At 40.3% G+C, this 23,896-nt stretch overlaps 1 protein-coding gene across 8 annotated transcripts in view; it reads right to left on the bottom strand.

Annotated features, from left to right (window-relative positions):
- Window positions 1-1,714: 1,714 nt before the first annotated feature.
- The window catches only part of ntng2b (netrin g2b), an 88,375-nt gene continuing 66,193 nt past the window's right edge, over window positions 1,715-23,896 (bottom strand). Inside the window, exons 1-18 of one of the 8 annotated variants that reach the window (XM_081613295.1) lie at window positions 19,683-21,035; window positions 19,448-19,486; window positions 19,081-19,170; window positions 18,165-18,430; window positions 17,946-18,044; window positions 16,836-16,943; window positions 16,595-16,696; window positions 16,320-16,430; window positions 15,477-16,163; window positions 15,218-15,319; window positions 14,531-14,608; window positions 14,311-14,397; window positions 14,106-14,222; window positions 12,849-12,956; window positions 11,874-11,948; window positions 9,554-9,721; window positions 4,145-4,279; window positions 1,715-3,193 (exon numbers count right to left, since the gene is read on the bottom strand). In XM_081613295.1, the coding sequence (XP_081469421.1) occupies window positions 2,973-3,193; window positions 4,145-4,279; window positions 9,554-9,721; window positions 11,874-11,948; window positions 12,849-12,956; window positions 14,106-14,222; window positions 14,311-14,397; window positions 14,531-14,608; window positions 15,218-15,319; window positions 15,477-16,163; window positions 16,320-16,430; window positions 16,595-16,696; window positions 16,836-16,943; window positions 17,946-18,044; window positions 18,165-18,324 (2,358 nt within the window). In that variant the 5' untranslated portion in view covers window positions 18,325-18,430; window positions 19,081-19,170; window positions 19,448-19,486; window positions 19,683-21,035 and the 3' untranslated portion in view covers window positions 1,715-2,972. Of the gene's footprint in view, window positions 3,194-4,144; window positions 4,280-9,553; window positions 9,722-11,873; window positions 11,949-12,848; window positions 12,957-14,105; window positions 14,223-14,310; window positions 14,398-14,530; window positions 14,609-15,217; window positions 15,320-15,476; window positions 16,164-16,319; window positions 16,431-16,594; window positions 16,697-16,835; window positions 16,944-17,583; window positions 18,045-18,164; window positions 19,171-19,447; window positions 19,487-19,682; window positions 21,036-21,087; window positions 21,459-21,782; window positions 22,012-22,131; window positions 22,231-22,320; window positions 22,429-23,550; window positions 23,659-23,896 lie in introns of those variants that run through there. The other 7 variants (XM_081613296.1, XM_081613301.1, XR_014090087.1 and 4 more) reach the window with 7 other exon arrangements.

The raw sequence follows: 23,896 nt of genomic DNA on the forward strand, positions 1-23,896 counted from the left end.
GAGTTGGACTCCGCCAAGGCTGCCCTTTGTCACCGATTCTGTTCATTACTTTTATGGACAGAATTTCTAGGCGCAGCCGAGGTGTTGAGGGGATCCGTTTTGGTGGACTTAGGATCACATCTCTGCTTTTTGCGGATGATGTGGTCCTGTTGGCTTCATCGGAACGTGATCTGCAGCTCTCACTGGAGCGGTTCGCAGCCGAGTGTGAAGCGACCGGGATGAGGCTCAGTGCTTCCAAATCCGAGGCCATGGTCTTGAGCCGGAAAAGGGTAGAGTGCCTTCTCCAGGTCAGGGGGGTCGTCCTGCCTCAAGTGGAGGAGTTTAAGTATCTGGGGATCTTGTTCACGAATGAGGGAAGAAGGGAGCGGGAGATCGACAGGCAGATTGGGGCAGCGTCTGCCGTGAAGCGGGCGCTGTACCGGTCCGTCGTGGTGAAGAGAGAGCTGAGCCAAAAAGCGAAGCTCTCGATTTACCGGTCGATCTACGTTCCCACCCTCATCTATGGTCATGAGCTTTGGGTCATGACTGAAAGAACGAGGTATCAGGTACAAGTGGCTGAAGTGGGTTTCCTCCGCAGGGTGGAGGGAAGTCTGGGCCTCCCTTCTGAAGCTGCTGCCCCCGCGACCCGACCCCGGATAAGCAGCAGAAAATGGATGGATGGATGGATGGATGGATGGATGGATGGATGGATGGATGGATGGATGGATGGATGGATGGATGGATGGATGGATGGATGGATGGATGGATGGATGGATGGATGGATGGATGCTCCTTTTAACCCGACTGACCGTTTTTCCTGTTTGCAAAATGTATCAAAAACCTTATGAGAATTTAATGTAGCAGATTTATCTTTAGGCAACAACAGATGACCATCTCCATGACTTATGTTGCGGAAATGTCCTCATTATGCAGCATCTTGCGGAAGTCTAAATTCGCCTATTTATTTATTTTTTTTTAATTTTGTCTTTAATGCATCTCATTAGGATTTTATGAAATAGACCAACAGACAGCAGAGCATATCTGTGAAACAGAAGTAGTGAAAAACATAGACTTTTCCCTTTTTAAAGATAAACATAAAAAAAGTGGCCAGCATTTCTAGTCAGCCCCATTTACTCTAATGCACAAAATAAAATTCAGTGCAACAAATTGCATTTGGAATAGCCTATTTAGTACATGAAGTAAATGTAGTATAAATAAATCTGCTAGGTGACTATTAAAGAAGCTGCTAAAGGCCCCTGTAAATCTGGAGGAGGTGCAAAGATCTTCGGCTCATGTGGAAGGCTCTGATTGCCATTTGTCCTGCAAACCTCAAATCTGAATGCTTTTTTCTTTTTTAAAGAGTGCCAACAAAACACGTTTTCTTGTAAGAAGTAGCATTTACAGTTTGTCACGTGCCATGTAGGAGGTACAACATGTAAAAGAAGGTGATGTGATCAGACAGGTAACACTTCATGACACCCTGGTCACTCTGGGTAGTAGCAGCAGCATGCTGAGTGGATGTGCATGTAGCTGGACTCCATTATATGTCTCTTTGGGGTATCTTAGTTTTTTTTGTGTTACTTTTGGATAATTAAGAGACAGATTTCTCAGGGTTTTTTTTCTTTTTTTAGACGAGAAACTTCATGTGTGGATCCTGTAAATATCTGCCCTGGGGAAGAGGACAGGCATGTCGTTAACACAAACTCTTGAGTGAACGAAATGAAATACAACCAAGAAGGCAAATAACAGTCATATTTACTGTAAGCTTTACAATCAGTGTAATAAAATGCACATTAGGAATAGTTGTAAATGTAATCTTTTTCTTTTTTTATAATTTATTGTAACTTCAAACAAAAATAATTTCTACAAAAAATATTCAAATAATGTCATATAATTGATACGTGGTTTTACATTTTTCCTCTTTCCATTAGACCTCTGATTAGTTGAAAGTTGGTAAACTCTGCTTCCTGAATACTGTGTGAAGATTAAAATCTCGTTAAGCGTGGCAACAATCACTCATTCCTACGACAACCATAATAGTGACTAATTTCTTCTTCTTTTCTTTTTTAACTCACAACCCCTTCCCCCTGGATATTATATAATATGTATAATCTCAGCGACTTCTAGTGGGCGCGTTTAGATAAAATGACTGACGGTACAATTCAAAGTAAAGATGCAGCAGAAATAGAATAAATGTAAAATCAAGTCTCATCGTCTGAGGAGAAATGAAACTTGGTTAATATACTATGTAGGCCGCAGCAGCAGAATTAAACAAGCTCATTCTGACCCGTCTGTCAAGTCGACGCGTCTGATCACACACACACACACACACACACACACACACACACTCACCCCCATTTGCACACACACGCATTCACACGCTCAGATTTACTCACACACACACACAAAATACTCACACACACATTAGCTGTCAGTCAGTCTAACAGATGAGAGATCTTTAGCTCAACCAAGAAGAAGGAAATGGAAAATAAATAAATAAATAAAAAATAAAAAATAGATCCCGGTGGTTACAACAGTCATTCCCTTTGAAGTGAAACATTGGTGATTTAAGTGTTACTTTTTTATGCTTTTTGGTTTGATGCACATTGCTCCAGCTGAGGAATAAAGGGAACAGTGGTTGGTATCATTTTCTTCCCCTTTGACTGCATCGCTTTTCTCTGAGGCGTTTGTTTCTCTGCTCGTCCATTCCCCACACCTGAGCACACACACTCTCGGTGCCGTAACAGTCCTGCGAGGTGTGTGTGTGTGCACGCGTGTGTGTATATACGTGTGCTTTGCGAGGGCATAGGTAGTGTTTTCGGTGAGAGTGTGTGCATGTTTGAGTGCTGTCGCAAGGGGGGGAGTTCGGGAGACCAGACATGCCCTCCTCCACCTCATGTTCCGGTTCCCCTTCCATGTGCACACACTCCTAGTGTCTGAAGGGTGGGTAGTTAGGAGGAGGCAAGGGAAGCTGGGGGGCGTATTTTCGTGGCTCAGTGGTGTGATAACGTGGCCAGCAGGTAGCTTAGAGTGCAGAGCAGCAGGGCGGCCGTGGAGAGGCGCGGCGAAGAGGCGCCGTTGCAGTCCTTGCCCGCTTCGCAGCGTGACTGTTGGCACAAGACCCCTTTGAACTCTGGAGGACAGACGCACTTCTGGTTCATGTGGCACGTTCCTCCGTTCTGGCACAGCAGCATCTCCTCGTCGCAAACGTTAGCTGTGAGCAGAGGCGAGGAGGGGAGAGTGGGGTGGATGGGGGGGAAAAATGATGAAGGCAAGGAGGGTCAGTTTGAACGGGAACAAGGGATAGAGCAGGAAGAGCAGAGTTCAGAGTGGAGAGAACAAAGAGGGAAGGACAGTGAGGGAAGGAAGGAAGGAAAGAAGGAAGAAGGGCAAGATAAATGCTCCAGTTTTTTCCTCGGGGACACGAAAAAGTAACACCTGCTTTTTTCTTTTATTCCCCCCCCTGTTTTTGCAGCCCTTCCAGTTTTCCTTGAGGTTGCACTTTCCCGGGGTCGAGTCAGAACTGTTTTGTCACACCCAGCAGAATAAATAAATAAATAAAACGCATAAAATATGCACATGTGGAATTTGTTAAGTAATGATCTGAGAGAGTTGGCGCGTCATTAAAGTGCTATAAAAGGCATTAGTGAGAGCACAGACAACAGCAGTTGGATAGTTAAAAATACCTGACCTAAAAATGTTCGCAAAGAAAAGGAGGATTTTGGCTTCTGTGGCCAGAATGTTTTTTGTCCCCTCCCCCCTTTCCTTTACAGAAGAAACAATTAGCTTGCTTTGATGTATTTAACATTTAGCTTTAAACAAACAGTACCACCGGTAAATAGTATGTATTTTCTCATTTATCATTATTAATAAACCAAAGGCAGGTTGCATCCAATCCACGTCTGTCTTTTTAGAATATACATATTCGAGAGGCAACCGACTAGATGCTAGATGGGAGAGGAAGGCGATTCTCTGTAATGGGGTTAAGGTGTGACAGGGTCATCAATTTAAAAAGCAGCTGATGCCTCTAATGAGCTACATGATCTATTCCCCTGTGTGTAAAGAAAACATTGGGAGCGGCCACGAGTTAAGTGGCCGGTGCACTCGAAAAGGTCCCGGAAAGACTGCAACATTTCCCCCTCCATCCCGTTCTGCTCGCACTCACGGTAACAGCCTTGTTTCCAGTAGTATCCCGGCAGGCAGTCGTCACATTTGGCCCCCGCCGCGCCGTCTTTACACTGGCAGAAGCCCGTGCCGTTACACCGGTCGTGGATGGAGCCCAGCTGGTTGCAGTTACACTCTGGGGAAAGGCACAGAAAATTTAAGAGATAAAGGTTTGACTTGATAACTGAAGCATTTGTTTGCTGAACGTGTCAAACTCAAGGCCCTGGGACGGCTAACTACGATCACCAAAGTTTTTCATGTGGCCCTCTATAGATTCTTGAAGGACACATGAAAACAACCTTCAAACAGTTGTGTGCTGAAAATATGATTTTAAAGTGGTTTTTGATCTGTATGCTGCCAAATAACATCAATTTCAAAATGTTTCATTTTATTAATCCAAGAATTACTGATTGCAAAGACAGTTATTTATTAATATTTTAACAGTTTGCTAATGGGTTTTGTCAGTATATTCTGCCACAACCGGCCCTTTGGGGACATTTATGATTCCGAAATGAAAACAAATTGGACACCCCCGCTCTAAAGGATGTGCATTCTTCTTCCTAGTTCATTGACATCATGATATAGTTTTGGTAATAGTGTTTGGATTTGTATTCCTGCTGTAACAAGAAACGTCTTGTGCAACATTTTAGACCTTATATCTGCAAACTGTATTGTGTTTTCATACGATTTTGAGAGAAAAACACAAAGCAGTGCACAATTTTGAAGTAGAAGGAAAAGTATTTATGATGTTCTTTAGGCAACATTATCTAACAGCTGTGGGTCTTTGCAGCTCATGTAGTACCACCATTGTCCTCTAGGATGCTTCTCTTCTCTTGAAATTAAAAATCGTGCCACATTTTTTTCATTTTGAGATAAAGATCAGGACTTTGTTTAATAACATAACTCTGCTTTAAACATCAGCGTCTTACTTGATCTCTGACCTGTTTGCCGTGTTCCTTGGACTGTTTGTTTAGTAACGAGGCGACGCCTGCCAGCTAATTCAGGCAATGTCCTCTGGCTGAGATGCTGGTTCCACGTGTGATATTTCTCATACTCTGCAGAATATATCAAGCAACCCCTAATGCTTTCTATGGTCTATTTAAGCTGCAAAACCTCTTCAGCTGCACTTTGTTTCCTCCGGTGAAGCTTCTGCTTGGTTCTCTTCAGCTCGTAAATTTGAAACCCCTTTTTTTCTACTTCGTGTTCCTCCATCACATAATATCCAGTTAAAACACATTGGGTGTTTGTGGACAAAATGTAAAAAAAACACACAAAAAAACAACCTTCTCTGTATAATATCTTCCATTGATTTTGTATTTACTATATTTCATGACAGGATTTATGCAGTTAAGTAATTTTAACCTGGTTTTGTTTTACCGTTTTTCTTACCACGACAAATTTCTAATTTGTTCAGGGACAGCAGATGGAAAACAGGATTTTAGCTTAGTCTGGTGCACTTACAAAAATGTTAAATAAAGTCTGTGCATTTTCCCTGCCAAATAAATCAATAAATTTCACATTTCAAATCAGATCCACAACAGGGCAGGGAGAGCGAAGTGCCTTCAAAGTACAGACATGGCAGGCAGTATTGCAGCGATTCAGATCTTAAGTGTAATCCTTTTCTCTCGGCTAATTATCACAGTTTCACCCCATTTTTTATTTTTTTTTACCACCTGTGAGAAATTTAAAGCAAAAAGTCTCATCCACCAGCTCTTTTGTAATATTTGCAGATATTTTTGGCTCTCTGGACCAAACCACGTGCTTCGTAACAACTTTTTCCTGTGAGCGTCTGCAGCACCAGCGCACAAACTGACTGAAGGTCTACTCGAGGTTAAATTAACGAGCTTTCCACAAACTTGTCACCCGCTTGCTTCCAGACAACAGCACGTATCTCGCCGCCTTGAAGAATTTTTTGCTTTGACTTTTCTTCACATTCAGAGCAAAAAAAAAAAAAAACCCGTCAAAATGACAGGTGTCCTTTTAAGTCGGAAAGTATTTATTTCAGACGCTGATGACAACCACTCAGCCACGCGGAGGCGCAAGCTTTTTGATCACGTTTGATTTCAAAAGTAAGTGTCAGAAATGTAGTGCTATTTTCAAAAGCTGGCGGAGATGCAAAAAAAGTTCCTCTTTTTATGCTGCATTATTTACCAGTTTGCTCAGAATCTGATTCAGACTTTATTAGAATTTGAAGATCTTAGATTCAGATGGACCAGATCTTACGAACCGGTATACAACGCTAGAAACACGAAAACAGTTTTGCACCCATTGACAGAATTCAAATGAATACAATGAACCTTAAATATATCTACCCCTACAAATCATCTCCTGACCAAAAGGTGAAGGCAATTTTTTTCATCCTAAAGTCAGAATTTGTGATTTACAAGGTGGGAGAATCAAAAAACGATCACCTGCTGAAGTCGTAATTTTGACTTGTAAAGTTTGAAAGTCCCAAATCGACACTGGGCTCAGATTCAATGTGGCTGCTCAGGATGGGGAGTAACAATTAAGGGCCTTCAATGCTCTTGTAACTTAATGCAACCACCCATCAAAACAACAACTACTTCCTTCCTTTCTTCAAAATAAGAGTCCCCAAACACCGCTCTAATGAGACTGAATTCAACTCTGTGGCCATTTCCAGACTTTGACTTGATAAATTGGACGAAGCTAAACTTGCAAATGAAGTTACTATAAAATATTTAAAACATACAGGTCAAGCTGAGAAAACAATATTGGGAAAAAACAAAACAAAAACAAACAAAAAAATAAGCAGGAAAGTGATTAATATTTCAGATCTGGGTCATAAGCAGTGATTATCAAGCTGTTTAGAAGATGTTCCTCGCTCTAGAGACCGTGGATGTCTTTTGCCACGCTCGGTGTGCCACTGTGCGGGCAGATGAGCTGATGGGGGCTTATTTGTGCTGACTCTAAGGCGGGGAGCCGTGTGTGCTCCGACTGTGGTGAGTTCACCCTCCAGCCTCCTGCCGTTCACCTACAGATGGCTTAAAAATCAACACCAGATTTCACCTCCACAGCTATGCAAACAGATTGTTCTCCAACACGAACGCTTCACAAAAAGCAGCTGCTGACGTATGCAAATAAACGGCGAGCGTACACACTAATGTGCGATAGTAAACATTTACTCGCTTTAAACCGGTCATGCCCTGCATTGTTCTTGCTCCGCACTTCAGCATAGTGGATATGATGGAAGTTTACATTGTTGACTTTCAGCTTTAAGGGTGCCTGAGGCTGTTTGCACCATTCATATTGTAGTCCGCCTTGCTTCGGGGTACAAAGGCAACAGGCCTAAAACACAAAGTTTTATCTCCAGACTATGGGAATCTCTTGTCAACTCCTGTATATGTTGTGCTGGCTCTGATCTGATTGAAAGAGAATAAAAATAAGAAAAGCGCGCTTGCTTTATTTTCCTGTTGAAGTCTACACGATTCATGCACATTTCAGCATTCAGGATATTTTTAATTCTTTATGTCACATCTACTACACATCCACCGTAACTCACCCTGAACTCTAAACTCTCTTAAATCGTATATTTACCCTAACTACTCTTCTGCAATAAGTCCAGGCATGAAATTTCCTTGCTACTAAATGTTTAACATTTTATTGGTTTAAACAAAGTGGAAGCAAGTGGAAATAAGAGCAAAATCAGCTCCGAAGTGGAAGGCCACTTAAAATCACAGAGCTGATGCTGAGGGGCAGAGGCCATAAGATAATAATTACAGTAATAATGAATTTTATTTATAATGTCCTTTATATCTCAAATTGAAATGGAAAAGATGAGTTAAATTTATTCATAAGTTGATGAGTTTATTTACTCATGAGGGCTAATTTGGGAACAATGAAAGCCTTTCAAAAAAATATATATTTTCACATTATTTCCCATCACAGTCACAAATTTTAGTGTATTTCATTGAAACCGACTCAAAGTAGAGTAACTGTGGTGCAGAAAGTACAAGGCTACAGAATTTTTGAAATGTTTAAAAAAAATAAATAAATCAGCAAAATGTATTTAGTGTATGTATCAATGTATTCGTACTCAGCCCCCCCCTTTCCTCCGCCCCACCCCCATTTCAACACGTGAATATGTTTTAATGTAAACCACAGGTGTCGGTCTCCGGTGCCCTGCAGCTTTTAGAAGTGTCTCTGCTTTGACACACCTGAATCAAAGAATTAGGTCATTAGCTGGACTCTGAAGCACTCGACTGCATGTTGAAGAGCCAATTCAGTTTGATCCAGATGTCGGATCAGAGGTGGATGTAAAAGTAGCAGGAAACCTCGAGGACTGGAGTTTGACACCAGTCCTCCGAAAGACCCACGACGCTGATCTAAACTACTTCATAACTGATCTGTATGTTTAGATGTTTAGCTAAAGAAAAGCTTCCCCAAAGCATAATGTCACCACCATCATGTTTTTTTTTGTTTTTTTCCAGACCAAGGGTGTGGTAAGGGTGTTAGCTTCCTCCCATACATAGCATTTTGCACGTGGGCCAAAGTGTTTGCATTTTTAGAACAATCTTCTTTCACATTTTAGTTGTGTTCCCTACATGGCTTGTGGAAAACTGCTTACAAATTTTCTACAGCAATTCACCAGCGTTGTGGGTCTCTTGGTTTCTCCCCTAATTAATGCTCCCCCTTCTTTGAATATTTGTTCATCTGGACGAAATGAACCGTTCTGTATCTTCGATCCTCGGCCTTCTTGAAGAAACATTTCCCCAACTTTACCCCTGCACTGCCTGATGTGCTCCTTTGTTTTAAGATGCTGCTTGTTCACAAGTGTTTACCATTAAAGATCGGAGGCCTTCGCAAAACAGCTGGATTTGTGCTGACATTAATTTACAGACTCTGTAAAGTTTACTGGCAGCAGATGACCAACTTCTGCAGGAGCCTTTGCTATGGGAGTTACTGCTACCCAAAATTGAACTTACTGCATGTTCTGCACAACTCCAGTATTTAGAAACCACAGAGTCATGCTAAATAATAAAAAAATAAATAAAATTAAAAATTCAACATTTATAACAGTCCAGTGAAATTTTAGATTATTTTCAGACAAGCAGTCATATGTTTTTTTGTATGAATGATTCTTTTTTGTTTGTTTGTTTTTGCGCATTCAAATTTAATCCTCCATCCACAATACTGATCAGTTATTCCTCGGCTTAAAACCACATCGTATGAGTAATTGTGTTAATTTTCAAAGCAGCGTCCTTTTATGTGCTCCTCTATTAGACACAGAAAAAAAAAATCCCACTGTGCTGCTATATTGACACACACACACACACGCACGCGCACACACACACACACACACACACACACACACACACACACACACACACACACACATTGATCTGACCCCCGCCCCTCTGCGCACACTCCCATTGACTCCCAGCAGACTGACCGATGCAGACGTTCTCATCATCCAGTTCGGCAGAGGCGTTGCGGAAGTATCCCAGTCTGCAGTGTTGGCAGTTCTGGCCTCTGGTGTTGTGCTTGCAGCTGACACAAGTGACGATGTTCAGGTAGTCGATGTAGCTGCAGCGGTTGGAGTGGCCGTAGCACTCACAGTCTGAATGAAAAGAAACACATTTCGGGTTGGTTCCCAAGCAGAACAGGTTCATATTTTGACTTCAAAGTGTAAATAACCAAAATGGGAGAAAGAGGTGGGATTTCATCGAGGGCGGCAGGAAGAAGTGCAAACCCATCCGCTCTAACCAATTCATCAGACGGGGGTTAGGCGTCAGTTTGAAGAATAAACTGCTCTGCTTGTGTTTTATGGGGTGCATCTCTCACTCTATATTGGCTCCATAAAGACAAACCACTCCCTCTCCATTAGCACACACTCGCAGGTTTGCTGAGTCTGCTTCGGTGTGCTGCACTGATTACTGAGGGGAATTCCTCCATTCCATCCTGTGTGTGTTTCTGTGGGCGAGTGTTTGTGCTCATGCATTTAATCTCGCGTAGGTTCAGGCATGTTAATTCTGCCCGGGAATTTAATTACGTTACCAGATGACTCGATTACAAGCCGCAAAATCATAAACCGGGGAGTCGGAAGCGAAGGATACAGTCGGTGTTTCTGGACCCGAAGCGGAAACTTGCGAAATCAGCCCGACCCTCGTTAGCGTGACATGTCCAGTCGAGAGCGCAAGCAACGAAACGAGCTAGATAAAACTAGCTGAAATTTAAATGAGATGCATTTGGAGCAGTCCTCCTCAGCGAGCCTGTTCTCCTTAAAATCAAACCCATGGGTCGTTCATGCGTGGAATAACAACTTTATAATCACTTTTAGCGACATGAGAGATCCAGCGGTCATGAAAGCTTGAGAATGATCAAAATTAAGGCTTTATTAATTATCATCTTAATGAAAACATGGTGTGGTTAATATAATATATATTTAACTAGAACTTCTTTTTTTTAGTATTATAATTGCCACATGTGCAGCAGATGGTAAATCTTCATGTAAATGATTGGCTTGAGTTTATTATGGATGGAGACCCTGAAACATTTGCATTAATCTGTGCAAAGTACCTCTTCACATTGATTATTTCAACCTAATAGTTTTTTGTTTTTTTTATCATCGTATTCTGATTTTGCTGTGCCCGGTGACTATGATGCTTCATTTTCAAGTCAATATGACTCCAACAACTTTCACTAAAACCTATAGTTGTTTGAACAATGCAGCTGAGATGAAATATTAGAAAAATGAAGAGCTAATATGAATACAACATTTATAACTTTGACAATAAAGACATGTTGCATAAAACGAGCCGAAATAACAACAAAAAAGTGAAATTGTGTAATAATTGGGATAATTTCTCTTCAGAGAGAGATTAATGACATTAGGAACAGAGGTTCCTGCATTGTGCAGAGGCGGTGCAGCCGTCGGTGGAGCGGCGTTGCTCCACGCTGGCTGATTATCTTGGCTGAGGCCGCTTCCTAATTAAGCTTTTATTAAGCTTCAGAAGTTGGCTGCAGTGGTGTGCTGCAAGGCATCACTGTCCTCTAAAGAGGCGTTTACCGGGCATGTTTATGCAAATACACAGTTAAATGCACATTAAAAAGTCGGAGTTTAGCTGTTTAATCAGCCGTCACATTATTATTTTATTATTGTTCGGCTGATGATGCCAACTAAAATATTAATGAGCCGGTTTAAAGGAAGCCAACGCAAGGAGAACCATAAAGTGCCTCTCTCAGCACTGAGGGAACCGTGCAAGCAGTAGGGGAGACCTGCCTAATTAAATATAAATGGCCAATTACTTTCCAGACTGGAAAGGCAATGGGACATTCTTCCTCAAATTAGCGTTAGGAGTCAAGATGCTGGTTTGTTGGTATTTATCAGTTGTGAATGGTCAACAGTGAAAGGTCACAGTGAGAGAAAGAGGAAAACTGTTGCGAGTTGAAAGCGATGATTGCATGTTTTCCAAACAAGCATCCCTTTCAGAAAAGAAAAAGAAATGTGAACAACTATTAGGTGTTTGAACAGCAGCATGAACACAAAGTGCAACTCCTTACCTTAATCGTGAACACAAAGTGAACACAGCCATGAGAGGGGGAGCGACGCAAAGGGAAGGAGTGAACAAAGAGGGACAGATGAAAAAGATGGAGCAAGGCGAAGGAACTTTTCCACAAACTTTTAACACCAAATAATCCAGAAGGTGCATTGAGATATAATCCTTCTGTCCGGTCCTTCGGACGCGATGCCAAAAATGTCGGCGTCTTACCTTTAAAACTGTCGTATATGATCCCGAGTAACTGTTTGACCTGAGGCTCTCCTGAGATCAGGAGTTTCAGAAGCCCTTTGGGGAAATGAAGGAACCTTTGTTTAAGATTCATGTCATTCACCACGCCACAGTCGTCTACTGCACTTTACATTCTCACAGCTGGAGTCTGCATAGCCTAGAGGACAGCGTCAGAACCACACAGGAGTCTAAAGAGGAACCTAATAGATTAGGTGTTTGGGATTAAAATGTAAGTCTACCTGGGAAAATGGGTTGTAATTGTTCTGCAAAGCTGACAGACTCTATAACTACTGCAGAGTTCTTTACTGGTTGGACATAATTGGAAAAAAAATTGATAAAGAAATGTCTTGTGTTGCTTTCTAGTTACAAATATGTTTTGATTTGGTTGAAAAGGCGATGGAGTAATTTGTGCAAATTGTTATTCTGAAACAAACTAAAAAGTAGGAAACCAGAGTGGAACTTGTTTAAAGTTTCTTGGGTGACGGGAAGTCGTCAAAATTCCCAGTTTCACTTGAGAAGATGGAGAACATTAAAAAGGCTCCCTCCAGTGTCGACATCATAGCGTCCATAGTTTGATCTTCAGATTTTACCGTCAGAAGTGACTTCACAGCAAGCGTAACTTATACTTTGTCCCTTAGCAATGTCACACTTTAAAATTAACAACCGTGATAAGAGGTTGTTAATTCACGCAGCAGATTGAGATGTGTCAAAAACACACCTCATTTCTTCATGCTAACTACTCATTACATGTGTTTTTATACACCAGCATTCATGGGACGATAAGAAACTGAACTCCGAGTCTCACTTCAACACAAATACAGCTAACAAATAGTTACAGAAAAAACAATAAGCTCTGCTTTGGCAATCCCATAAGCCCGCCTCAGCTGTGTAACTGTGTAATCAATATGTGCAACCAGGTACGAACCGCTGCGCGACTACATCGATACAGGATTCTACCTTTCTTTTTCCCTCTTTCTTTGTCCTCGTCGTCTTCTTTCCGAACACCGTGCCTTATGGTTCCGTGACCACCTCCTCCTCTCCCGTGGTTTGCAACGATACTGTGCTCTACAAACGATTCGCAACTCATAAAAATCAATTTATATTCGTTCAGCAGAGTTTAAATCAGGAGTGGTTTACCGAACAAAATAATTTGCCCCTTTGCTAATTACTTCGGTTTTTGTTTTTTTTTGTCAGTTTTTACATTTTAACTTTACTGGACATACAGACACTTTATTACTGCCAGAATGAAAAAAATGAGGTTGACACCATTTTGCAGATTTTTTGCTGAAAGATCTCCAAAAACAAGTCATTATGCTTTGACCTAAAGAAATCCAACAAATGGAAAAAAAATAAAATAACGATTGTAACAATGAAGTTGTTACAATCGTCTTCTTCGTCACACCTAATGACCCCCCAGGACTTTTGGCAAAATATTACACCAACATTCAAACGTGTTAAATGCTGGCATAATGTTGCTGTAACTACAGATAACAATGACTTGTGCTCTCTACCACAATGGAAAACCCGAATGTCTGTCCAGTTTGGGGCTTTAAGCTGGGTCATGAAGTTGGTCATTGATCTGAATCACACCATGAAGTCCACATTTGAAACACTTGGAAATAATTATAACATTTTCTTTCTTTCTTTTTTACATTTTCATAGTGTTTTTTTTTTGTTTGACGATCTGAAACATTTAAGTGTGAGGAAAACATATAAACTGAAATAAATCTGTATGTGGGCAAATACTTTTCATGGCACCATAGGACAAACACTACTACAAAGACAGCATCATTCACATATTTGTGAGTAAAAAATGGACATCGATAATAATAATAATAAAACAAAGCCAATACCAAATGCTTAAAACACTCTGATTAGAGTAAAGCTGCATATTCGATCTATACTTCATATAGCATGCAGTTGTTTTTTTTTACTTCCTGCCTTCAACATCACTAAAGGCCTTTCATAAAATAATATGGCACTACTATTACTACCAGATCAAGATTTAGCCGTGTTGCTCATGTTGACTGACAGGTAATTATGCAGTAGAAGAGATAAGTTTAGATGCATTTTCCCCATCTCACCGTGAGCTGCCAAGCCTAATTTGTTGTAAATGTTTATCTACTCCGCTTCTGCTGCCTCACGTGTAATGTAGTATTCATAGCTACTGTAAATCTACGAGCGCATCGCATAGACTGCATAAAATCGAAGTACCTTCATTTTCAGCCCTCCTGTGGCCGTGAGCGTCCTCCCTGTCCTCCCCACGCCGCGGTGGGATTGCTGCTTTGTGGCCGTGAGTGCTGTGTGCGTGCTCTTCAAAACCATGTGCGACTGAAATGCCATTATCAGCAGAGATGTAAGTAAAGCTCTTACGTTGATTTATAGGAGGATCTCTACAACAGCATGTAAAAACAGACACCTGTCTTGTGAGTTTCCCCGTGCCCTCCACTTTGTGGATGTACAAATGATGTGGATTTGTGGCCGTGCTCTTCAGACTTATGAGGGTCTTCACAACCAGAAACAAAATTTTTTTGTTATTAAATAATAATAATAATAATAATTACGAGATTCCAAATGTAACTAATGAGGATCTATTCTATCCTATGCTATGCTATACTCTATGTAGAACCAAGTGGTACCTGGGCTATGCTGCGCCTCTCCGTGCTCTGATTTGTGGCCATGAGTCTCATGTTCATGTCCATGGGACTTGGAAGCATCTGGAATCAACATTCTTATTGAGATTACAAATAAACGTCTGTTGTACATCACTAGTTGTTTTTGTGCATTAGTTTTTGTAGCTTTTTTCTTTTTAACCTTTGTGCTTGATCTATTAAACTACCACAATATGTCGCAAAAGTATTCATATGTTTCAATCTTTTTTTTACATTTTGTCAACTTGCAGCTACAGATGGAAATGCATCTCATTTTTGATTTCATGTGATAAACCAACAAAAAAGTAGCACATGCTCGTGAAGTAGATTATTTATTATTTTAGAAATAAAAATGTGCATGCATTTACATTCATCCCCTTTTACTCCGGTACTCTAAAATAAAGCTTGAGGCTAACCGACCAACAAGTGGACTCTGCTCAACAATTTGGTAACGTCCGATGCCAAATGGTTGCAGATCATTTTTTGTAAAACTAAATCTGCTCTACCCTTTTCAGATTATTTTCCAAACACTTCACAAATAACACAAAATGTTGGCTTATCACATCAAACTCCAGTGAAATATGTTGAAGTTTCTGGTTATAATGTTACAAAATATATATTAAAAGGTCAACGGTTTTGAATACTTTTGCATTATGCTGTATCTAACAGCTTTACCTGTCATTTCAACATGTCTGGGTGTGTGCTCCTCCTCTCTGTGTCCATGTGAGGTTGTTGAACTGTGGCCATGAGCTTCATGTCCGTGAGACTTGCCATGGCCTGGAATTAACATTTTTAATTATTAAGATCTCAAAAAAAACTCTCTAAAGATATATTTCCTCAGTTTCTAATTGATTTTAGTTTTTATTTTTATTTTTCGTATGTACCAACATGATGTTTACATGACCTAATCTTTGAATAAATCTAGTAAATGTACCTGTCACTTCAACTTTTCTGTGTGTATCCGTCTCATGTCCGTGTCCATGTGAGTCTGCTGATTTGTGACCGGGCGTCTCATGTCCATGTGAGTCTGCTGATTTGTGACCGGGTGTCTCATGTCCGTGTCCATGTGAGTCTGCTGATTTGTGACCGGGCGTCTCATGTCCATGTGAGTCTGCTGATTTGTGACCGGGCGTCTCATGTCCATGTGAGTCTGCTGATTTGTGACCGGGCGTCTCATGTCCATGTCCATGTGAGTCTGCTGATTTGTGACCGGGCGTCTCATGTCCATGTCCATGTGAGTCTGCTGATTTGTGACCGGGCGTCTCATGTCCATGTCCATGTGAGTCTGCTGATTTGTGACCGGGCGTCTCATGTCCATGTCCATGTGAGTCTGCTGATTTGTGACCGGGCGTCTCATGTCCGTGTCCATGTGAGTCTGCTGATTTGTGACCGGGTGTCTCATGTCTATGTCCATGTGAGTCTGCTGATTTGTGACCGGGCGTCTCATGTCCATGTGAGTCTGCTGATTTGTGACTGGGCGTCTCATGTCCATGTGAGTCTGCTGATTTGTGACCGGGCGTCTCATGTCCATGTGAGTCTGCTGATTTGTGACCGGGCGTCTCATGTCCGTGTCCATGTGAGTCTGCTGATTTGTGACCGGGCGTCTCATGTCCATGAGACCCTGGAGGATAAGCATTGAAATAAGCATTGTCAACAAGATGACAAGTCTGCACAACCGTTGTCCTTTTTTTTCTCGCCATTTTGCAAACGTATCTGCTGAATATCGTACATTATTTGATTTCAAGAGAATAACGTCTACTCCATCTAACAGCTATACCTGTCGTTTCAATCGCTTCAACTTGTCCGTGGGAGTGCTCTGTCTTTCCGTGCCTGTGTGAGGCCAGGGGGTTCTGACCGTGATGCACATGGGTGTGAGACACATGAGCATCTGAAATAATAGTCAATAAGACACCAAATAAAAAAAACTCCACACAAACTATATCTGCTTTTTGCAGCTCTTAACTCTTTAAAGGGCATGTTTTGTAAATATGTATGACCTCAAAGTTTTGGAAAAGCTAACAAAATCTTCTAACTATCCATCTAAAAGTTTACCTGTACTTCCAACTTTTGCGTGCGCATGCTCCATCGCTCCATGTCCATGTGAGGTAGTCGATTTGTGGCCATGATGTACAACAGTCTGAGACTCATGAGGATCTGAAATACATGCTTTCATTTAGCTTACGAGTAAATGCCTGAGTAAATATCTACCTTTTGCACATTTAATTTTCAGTTATTTTCTGTAAGCTTATACTAACATTAGTTTTCAACTCAATTATCCCTGCTTTCTATATACCTGTCCTTTCAGTGTTTATGTGTGTGCGCCCCTCTTCTCCACGCCCATGTGGGGTTGCCGATATGTGACCATGAACATCATGTACATGTCCACTGGGCTTGTGGGGATCTGAAATAAATCATTTAATTTTAAGAGGAGAAGCAAAGTGTTTCCTTCTTACACTTTTAAGGTTCCAGCGGCATCATTTTGTATATTTATTTGCCTAACATTGTGATATATAATTTAAAAATCACACAGCACCTACTTTTAAAAAGTATGCTACTATTTCCTAACTAAGATTTCAGATCATTTTTATAAACTTGCAGTGCCTTGAGAAATTATTCACACATCTTCAGCTTTTTCTTACTTTGTTACAACCTCAAACTTCACTGTATATTAGTGGAATTTATTTAATAACAGACCCACATAAAAAGTAGCACATACAAATACAGTGAAAGCAAAAGGATGCATGGTTGACCACTTAAACCGACGTGCCTGGCAACAGGTGCATTACTCAGACAGGCAGCCGAGTGACCCGGTATACATAAATCTCAGCCCAGCTCAGCTGGAAAAATCTTTTAACACAACAGCAAATCTAACCTTTTTAACAGTGGTTTTTTGTGTGTGTTTTGTCCCTGTTAAAAGAACGTCGTGAGCCGTTTGCGACAACCCATGTGGAGCACATGTGAAAGACGACGCTCTGGTTACAGCAGTCCAAAATCTAACATTTGGCCTACATACAAGCACATCAGAGAACTACCAGACTCACTGTGAAACATGGTGGTGGCAGGATTATGCAGCGTGCCAGAGCTGATGGAGAGACGAATACTGGATGAAACCCAGTTAGAGGCAGTAATTAACTTGAATGGGATTAGAAGTTCACCTATGACGTTGACAACACGCACATTTCCTATTTTTATCTGTAAAAACCTGCATCCTTTTTTCCTCTGGTTCACAGCTAGGCACTAATTGCTGTGGCTCCGTCATGTGAAATCCCATTAAAAACATTAACATTTGTGGTTCTGATGTAGCAAAAAAAGAAAGCGGCAGGCTGTTTTCTCTCTCTGATGCTGATTTCATCAGTCCAGCTTCACATTACTGCGATTAAATTATTACATCCACACTGTATACCTGTCCTTTCTACTTTGTTGTGTCCATGCTCCTCCTCTCCATGTCCATGTGAGGCTGCGGTTTTGTGGCCTTGTGCGAGACTCTCATGCATCTGGGAGACTGATGCAATAATGTTCATTAATATAGGCAGCAAACATTCACATCCACTTTTGCTGTTCCTAGTAGGCAAGCACACTAATATAAAAAAACCACTGCCAAGAACACAAACTGAATAGATACCTGCTTTCTGAGCATCACCGTGCCCTTGCTCATCTGTTGCCGTTTGTTGGCTATGAGTCTCATGAACATGTCCACTGGATTTGTGAGGGGCTGACACAGCTATCATGAAAATAATACACGTCTTTAAGATTTTTTTTTTTGGCAGCCATTCAGAAAACATTATTTTGCTCTTAATAGTAGAAGTGCGTTACCTCTTCTCTCCTCTCCATGCTGAGATGATGTCTGGCTCTGAATTACATGTCCATGTTCCACAGATGTGTGCTGGTCTAACCCATCAATTTTATTGTTAATTCAAAAGTAACAATACTAAAAGAAGATTATTATTTTACTTTCATACATTTTTACAAGGTGTAACTTGTGTGTAAACCTATTGAAGCCCTGAACGGCAAGTGATTTTCCTCCATTTTTTTCAGGGACACATTTTTTTTGAAGATTGTATAAGTACTTTTGCTTGTGAGCAAGTCAAATAATTTTTCTTGAAAATCATCACAGCTCACATTAAATAAAGAAAAAACTATTGGCATAGATCCTTTAAACACTACATAGTAGACAATAAATAAATCTTCTGTACATCTACAAACTTCATTTACGAATTTATTGTGTGGCAGATGCACCAAAATTGTCAAAAGTGGTATTTTTCTTTGGTTATGTTTTCTTTTTAATAAGAAAAACTCACCCTAACAATCGAATAAAAAAAGTTAATTACAGATCAGACTATAAAAAATCCAGCAATCACGTGTAACACCCTTCATGAGGTCACAAGTCATTGTGTCAGGAAGAAAAGCTCCAATTCATAAAACACATCACATGCGACTTATATCTCTTGCATTTCAAGCCTCCACATATATGAACCTAAGCCACCCGATGCAGTTCTACCACATAAAGCACTTCTAACCACTCCAGCTAACAAGAGTACCTTTCCTTCCAGCTTGTGTTTGTATGTGGCCCTCTCCTTGATGAGATAATGTTTGATGCTTCAGCGAATGTTCCTCAGACGCGTGATGGCCTAACGTAACACATTATTCTAACGTCATCCATTAAAAGAATGTTGCACTTTTATGTTTCCATTTCTCATCTACTTCATTGGGGTGGATCTAACATCGCTGAATGAGTATGAGTTCTCAGGATACTACAGAGGTTAGGAGCTCCAATATATGCGTATAAAAAACCAAAATGGAGAACGTGAAACTACAGGGAAACGGCTGCTGGCTACAGGACGTCTATTCTACCTGTGGATGGAACACAGTGACAGAAAGCTTTTCTTTTTGTATGTTTTGCCTCACCTTTCGTTCCATGATGCTGTTGCTCCGATGTGTGGGAGGCTGATAAACATCATCGTTAGCAACAGACAACATAATTATTACCTTTTATTCCAGACATAAAATACCACACGAGTAACATTTATGGAATTTAAGTCGTCCAAAATGACACAATCGTGCAAATGATCATTTTTTCCAGCTTTGATTTTTAAACTTTTACGTCTGTTTATTGAAACAATCTGTAACTATATGCGGATACCTGTAGCTTCTGCTGTTCTGTGTGGATGCTCCTCGTGCCTGTGACTGGCTGGTTTAACGTGCCCATGTGTGTCTGACCCAGCAAGATCGCAAAGAACAAAATAAGGAAAATAAATGACTCTGTAGATTTCTTAATTATATTTTAGTCCTCACATCAAGCTTTCAGTGTCGTTCTACCCATTTGTTCGTGTTTATTTCTCTTGAGGAAAAAAATATTAAATCCCTGGTAATTTTAACTTTAATAAAATGATAAAGAAACAAACCCCAGCCCCACAAGTAAACAAGATGCCTATTCTGTTAGTATCCTCTTGCCTATTTTCCACTGAGCTTGTTTTGTGTCCGTGATTCTTGTGGTTGTGGAAGACTTGAAAGTTGAGATTTTTATGAAAATTGAGATAATAATAAAAAAAAACACTTTAAAAGCTTCTTATGTCTTCAGTACAGCATTGTGACTTTCAAAGTCAATCTCTTTTTTTGTTAAGCATTCATTGATGGCATTAAGCCTTTTGTAATGATACCTTGCTTTTCTGGGGATTTTTTACCCTCTGCTCTGTGTTCAGATGCTGCTTCATGATCATGAGCCTGCTGTATGTTTTCTTCATGACTGCTGCACCACAATCATTATTATAAAAGCAACACATCTATATATTTTTTTACAATAACTTTGTCAAAGACTACCAGCTTCAGGACATCCACTCTATCCCTACACCAGGCTCCACCTGCCTGCCATGCATTTTGAAGTTTTACTGCTCAAGTATTTCCTAACTCTCTTTGGTATACTGCAGCATATGCAATACATTTTACAGATATTGGTAATTTTGGCCATGGCAACAAACTTAGTGGTATGAGCGCTGCAGTTTAGAATGTGTGACAAAGTTATGAAACTGTTGAAAGTGATGTTTCTGAACCCAATAACATTATTTTATCTCATGATATTTTATCTCTATTCAAACGCTCTGTCTGTCCTGTTGAGGATTCACTCACCTCAGCATGCTAAATTATTGACGTTTCTGACAAAACAAATTTCAACTTTCTGTTGGAATAAGCTGATATTACTTGGCCACTTGGGAGCGCTCATGGACGGCTTATGGTTGATTGAACTTTCAACGCTAGATGGTCAGCTAGTTATGAAGTATGAGGGGATCAATGAGAACCCACTTCAAAAAGTGACTTATTTTGCCATTCATGTACACACCTTTCATCCAGTGCACACTTAGCGTCTATATCTGGCACACATAACAATTTATACACTCACTTTGTGAATAAATAAGATTTTACTTCAGAATCAGAATTTTCTTAGACTTGAAGCCACATAGAAATGTTTCTGGTTACATCAACAGGCAGGGCAAGATAGGCAGCAGAGCTACAGCTTTAAAATGAGACAAACTCATAAAAACAAGAATATACCTTGGCCTTTCTCTCCATGCGACTGGGATGAAGTGGGTGTTTCGTGGCCATGCGGTTGATGTGTGTGTCCCTCAAATATGTGGGAAACTGTTACATCACAGTTGCCGTTGTCATAAGCAAAGCCAGGAAGAAAGCAGACACTAAGATGCATTCCTGCCTTTTTTCTATCGGGGGGTCATTTACTACTGTTAGAGGTCATGTTGATAAATTAACCACTATTGGTTTCTGCTGCTATGGTAGAGTTTATGTACCTATGTGACACTACAGAGCTGCTACATTACACACCTGTGTGAAACTTTGTGTTTTTTCCCTCTTCGTGTTCAGGTAAAGTCGTTCTGTGGCCATGCACCTCATGTCCGTGTCCCTCTAACTCGTTGGAAACAATCAAGGCACGATTGTTATTTCCAAAAGGAGGAAAACCGTTTGGGGAGCTGAACATCAACAGCTCTTTCAGTAGCTATCGAGCTGGCAATGCTTTTTCTAAGTTAGGGCATTGTTATTTTTAGTGATTATTATTATTATTTTTTTTTTTCAAATTTTCTGCCTCTGAAACCAGTTATAAAAGTAAATATTTGCAAACTACAATGGCAATTAATTTATATATATATATATATATATATATATATATATATATATATATATATATATATATATATATAAAAATTAATAAAGGTATTTGCCTATGTGGGATTTCTTTTGTTTATCGCACTCAAGTGCGATAAAACTCAAGTTTTATCAAGAGACCCTCTTAGGTCTCTGACCCTCGTCAGAGACTAATTTCCGAACAACCGATCAGAACGTGAATATAGAAATTCGGTTACCTGTCTTATGAGGATTTGTCTTTGTGTGCTGCTCTTCACCATGTTCAGACAAGCCAGTTGATGTATGAGCCTCGTGTACATGTCCCTTCGTCATATGGGAAACTGGCAAACCAAGGTTTTCAGCGAAATCTAAAGCACTTTCTACTGTTTTTCACCAAACATATGAATTCATTTTTCTCTACTGGGCTAATCACTAAAACTAATTCTCAGATTCATAAATACCTGTCTTCTCAGCCTCATTGCCGTCTCCCACGTGCCCAGAGGAGGTTTTTGTTGCGTGTCCATGAGTTTCATGTTTGTGTCCCATAGATGCATGGGGGTCTGACACAACATAATTATTATAAGAAGCATAAATAATTAAAATGTTCTGTTATATCCAAGGTAATATTGCCTGCACATGTGAAGAGATACCTTTAATTTCCACATGATTTTCTGTTTGCTTCCCTTTCTCTCCATGCACGGATGAGGGTATTTTGTGGCCGTGAGTTTCATGTGTGTACTCTTCAGACTTGTGGAGGTCTGAAAAATTACAAGGTTAACTGAATTAGCAATGGAGATTTCAAGATTATGTACTGTATTTCAATAGTTCCTTTAATTTTCCTGGTTGCCTGACAGCAGTTTGCCCTCTGAATGGTGTACGACTGAGTAAACTGGAAATTATTCAATCTAAGAAAAACTGAGTGGGTTGATCATTGTATGGGAAAAGGATAACTTTTACGATAAGCTCGGCAGAAAACTTTTGTTCTGGTAATAAGCTAATTATTTTATGACTTCTGTTACCAGACAACGAAAGTGGAACACCAGATTACATAGATTTTTATCTTAATAGCTGTACAAACTGATTTGTGATAATGACGTGAGACAGCAAACACTGGAGTGCCTCATCTGAGCCGCAGCTGATACAAGGCGCCGCATACAGCCAGCTCTAATAACTTTTATAGCAGCAAACACAATTTATGCCCCCACTTAGTGTTAAGTTATGGATCCTCTGTAACAGTCTGGGCAACGACTCTGAAAGCTGTAACCAGAGCTCATCAAATAAACCAGACACTTATTTTTAAGTTCTGTGTGATTATCCTGAGATCAGCTGCAAACTTTGTCCCCTTGATAGAAAAATATATACAGCTTCAATATATTTATGGTTCCCAGACACAAATATTTACGTACTACGCAGCCGTTGCTCTTTGCCTATGTTATATTCTGGCACAATGTGTGGCCTATGCAATTTCCAAAATAACGCACACAATAAATGCTAAAAGGACTCGTAGCTAAACTCCAAGACATACACCACAACCTTGGTTCCAGAAGAATTAATGTGGGATTTTGGATAGGATATCACAGTTGCCTGACTTGATCACTATTGAAAATGTTCTAGCGGGATTTGAAAAAGGAGGAAGCCGCACACAAACCCAAACATTTTCAGAAATGGGTTAAACAATTGTAAAACTGGTGCGGTCTTTAGAATGGCATTTGTGTTGAAAGTTATTTATTCAATTTGTTTAATGCAAAGAGCTATAAATGCAGGGATTTGCTGATAGAATTACTTCACGGTTAAAATTAAATCTCGTTAAGTGCAAATGTTTACACAATTAAAATAAACTACGACTGATTAAAGAACTACCATCCATACTAAATGGATACCTTTAGCCTCTGCATGTCCCCCCGCCTCTCTGCGCCGCCCCTCGTGTTCAGATAAAGTTGTTGGTTTGTGGCCGTGGGTCTCGTGTTGCGGCTGTGGACTGTGGGCACCTATCACAGAGTAATGCTGTTTACACAAAGGTCCTCAAAAGGAGGTGAAATTTATTTTCCCCCCTTTTCTCCAAAAATCTTTTTCATTTTGAACCTTTCAGCTTCAGTCACTGTCTAAGTGAATCTATGATGATGCTCTCGGTGTCAAAAATTGCCTGAATGACAGACTATTTTGTCAGCGAAGAGATGAATTTATATAGATCTGACCTTGAGTTTTTATATGGCCGTTTTTCACTCT

This window comes from Poecilia reticulata, chromosome 12, assembly GCF_904066995.2.
Source record: "Poecilia reticulata chromosome 12, P_reticulata-male-v2, whole genome shotgun sequence".
In the NCBI taxonomy this organism is placed as follows: domain Eukaryota; kingdom Metazoa; phylum Chordata; class Actinopteri; order Cyprinodontiformes; family Poeciliidae; genus Poecilia; species Poecilia reticulata.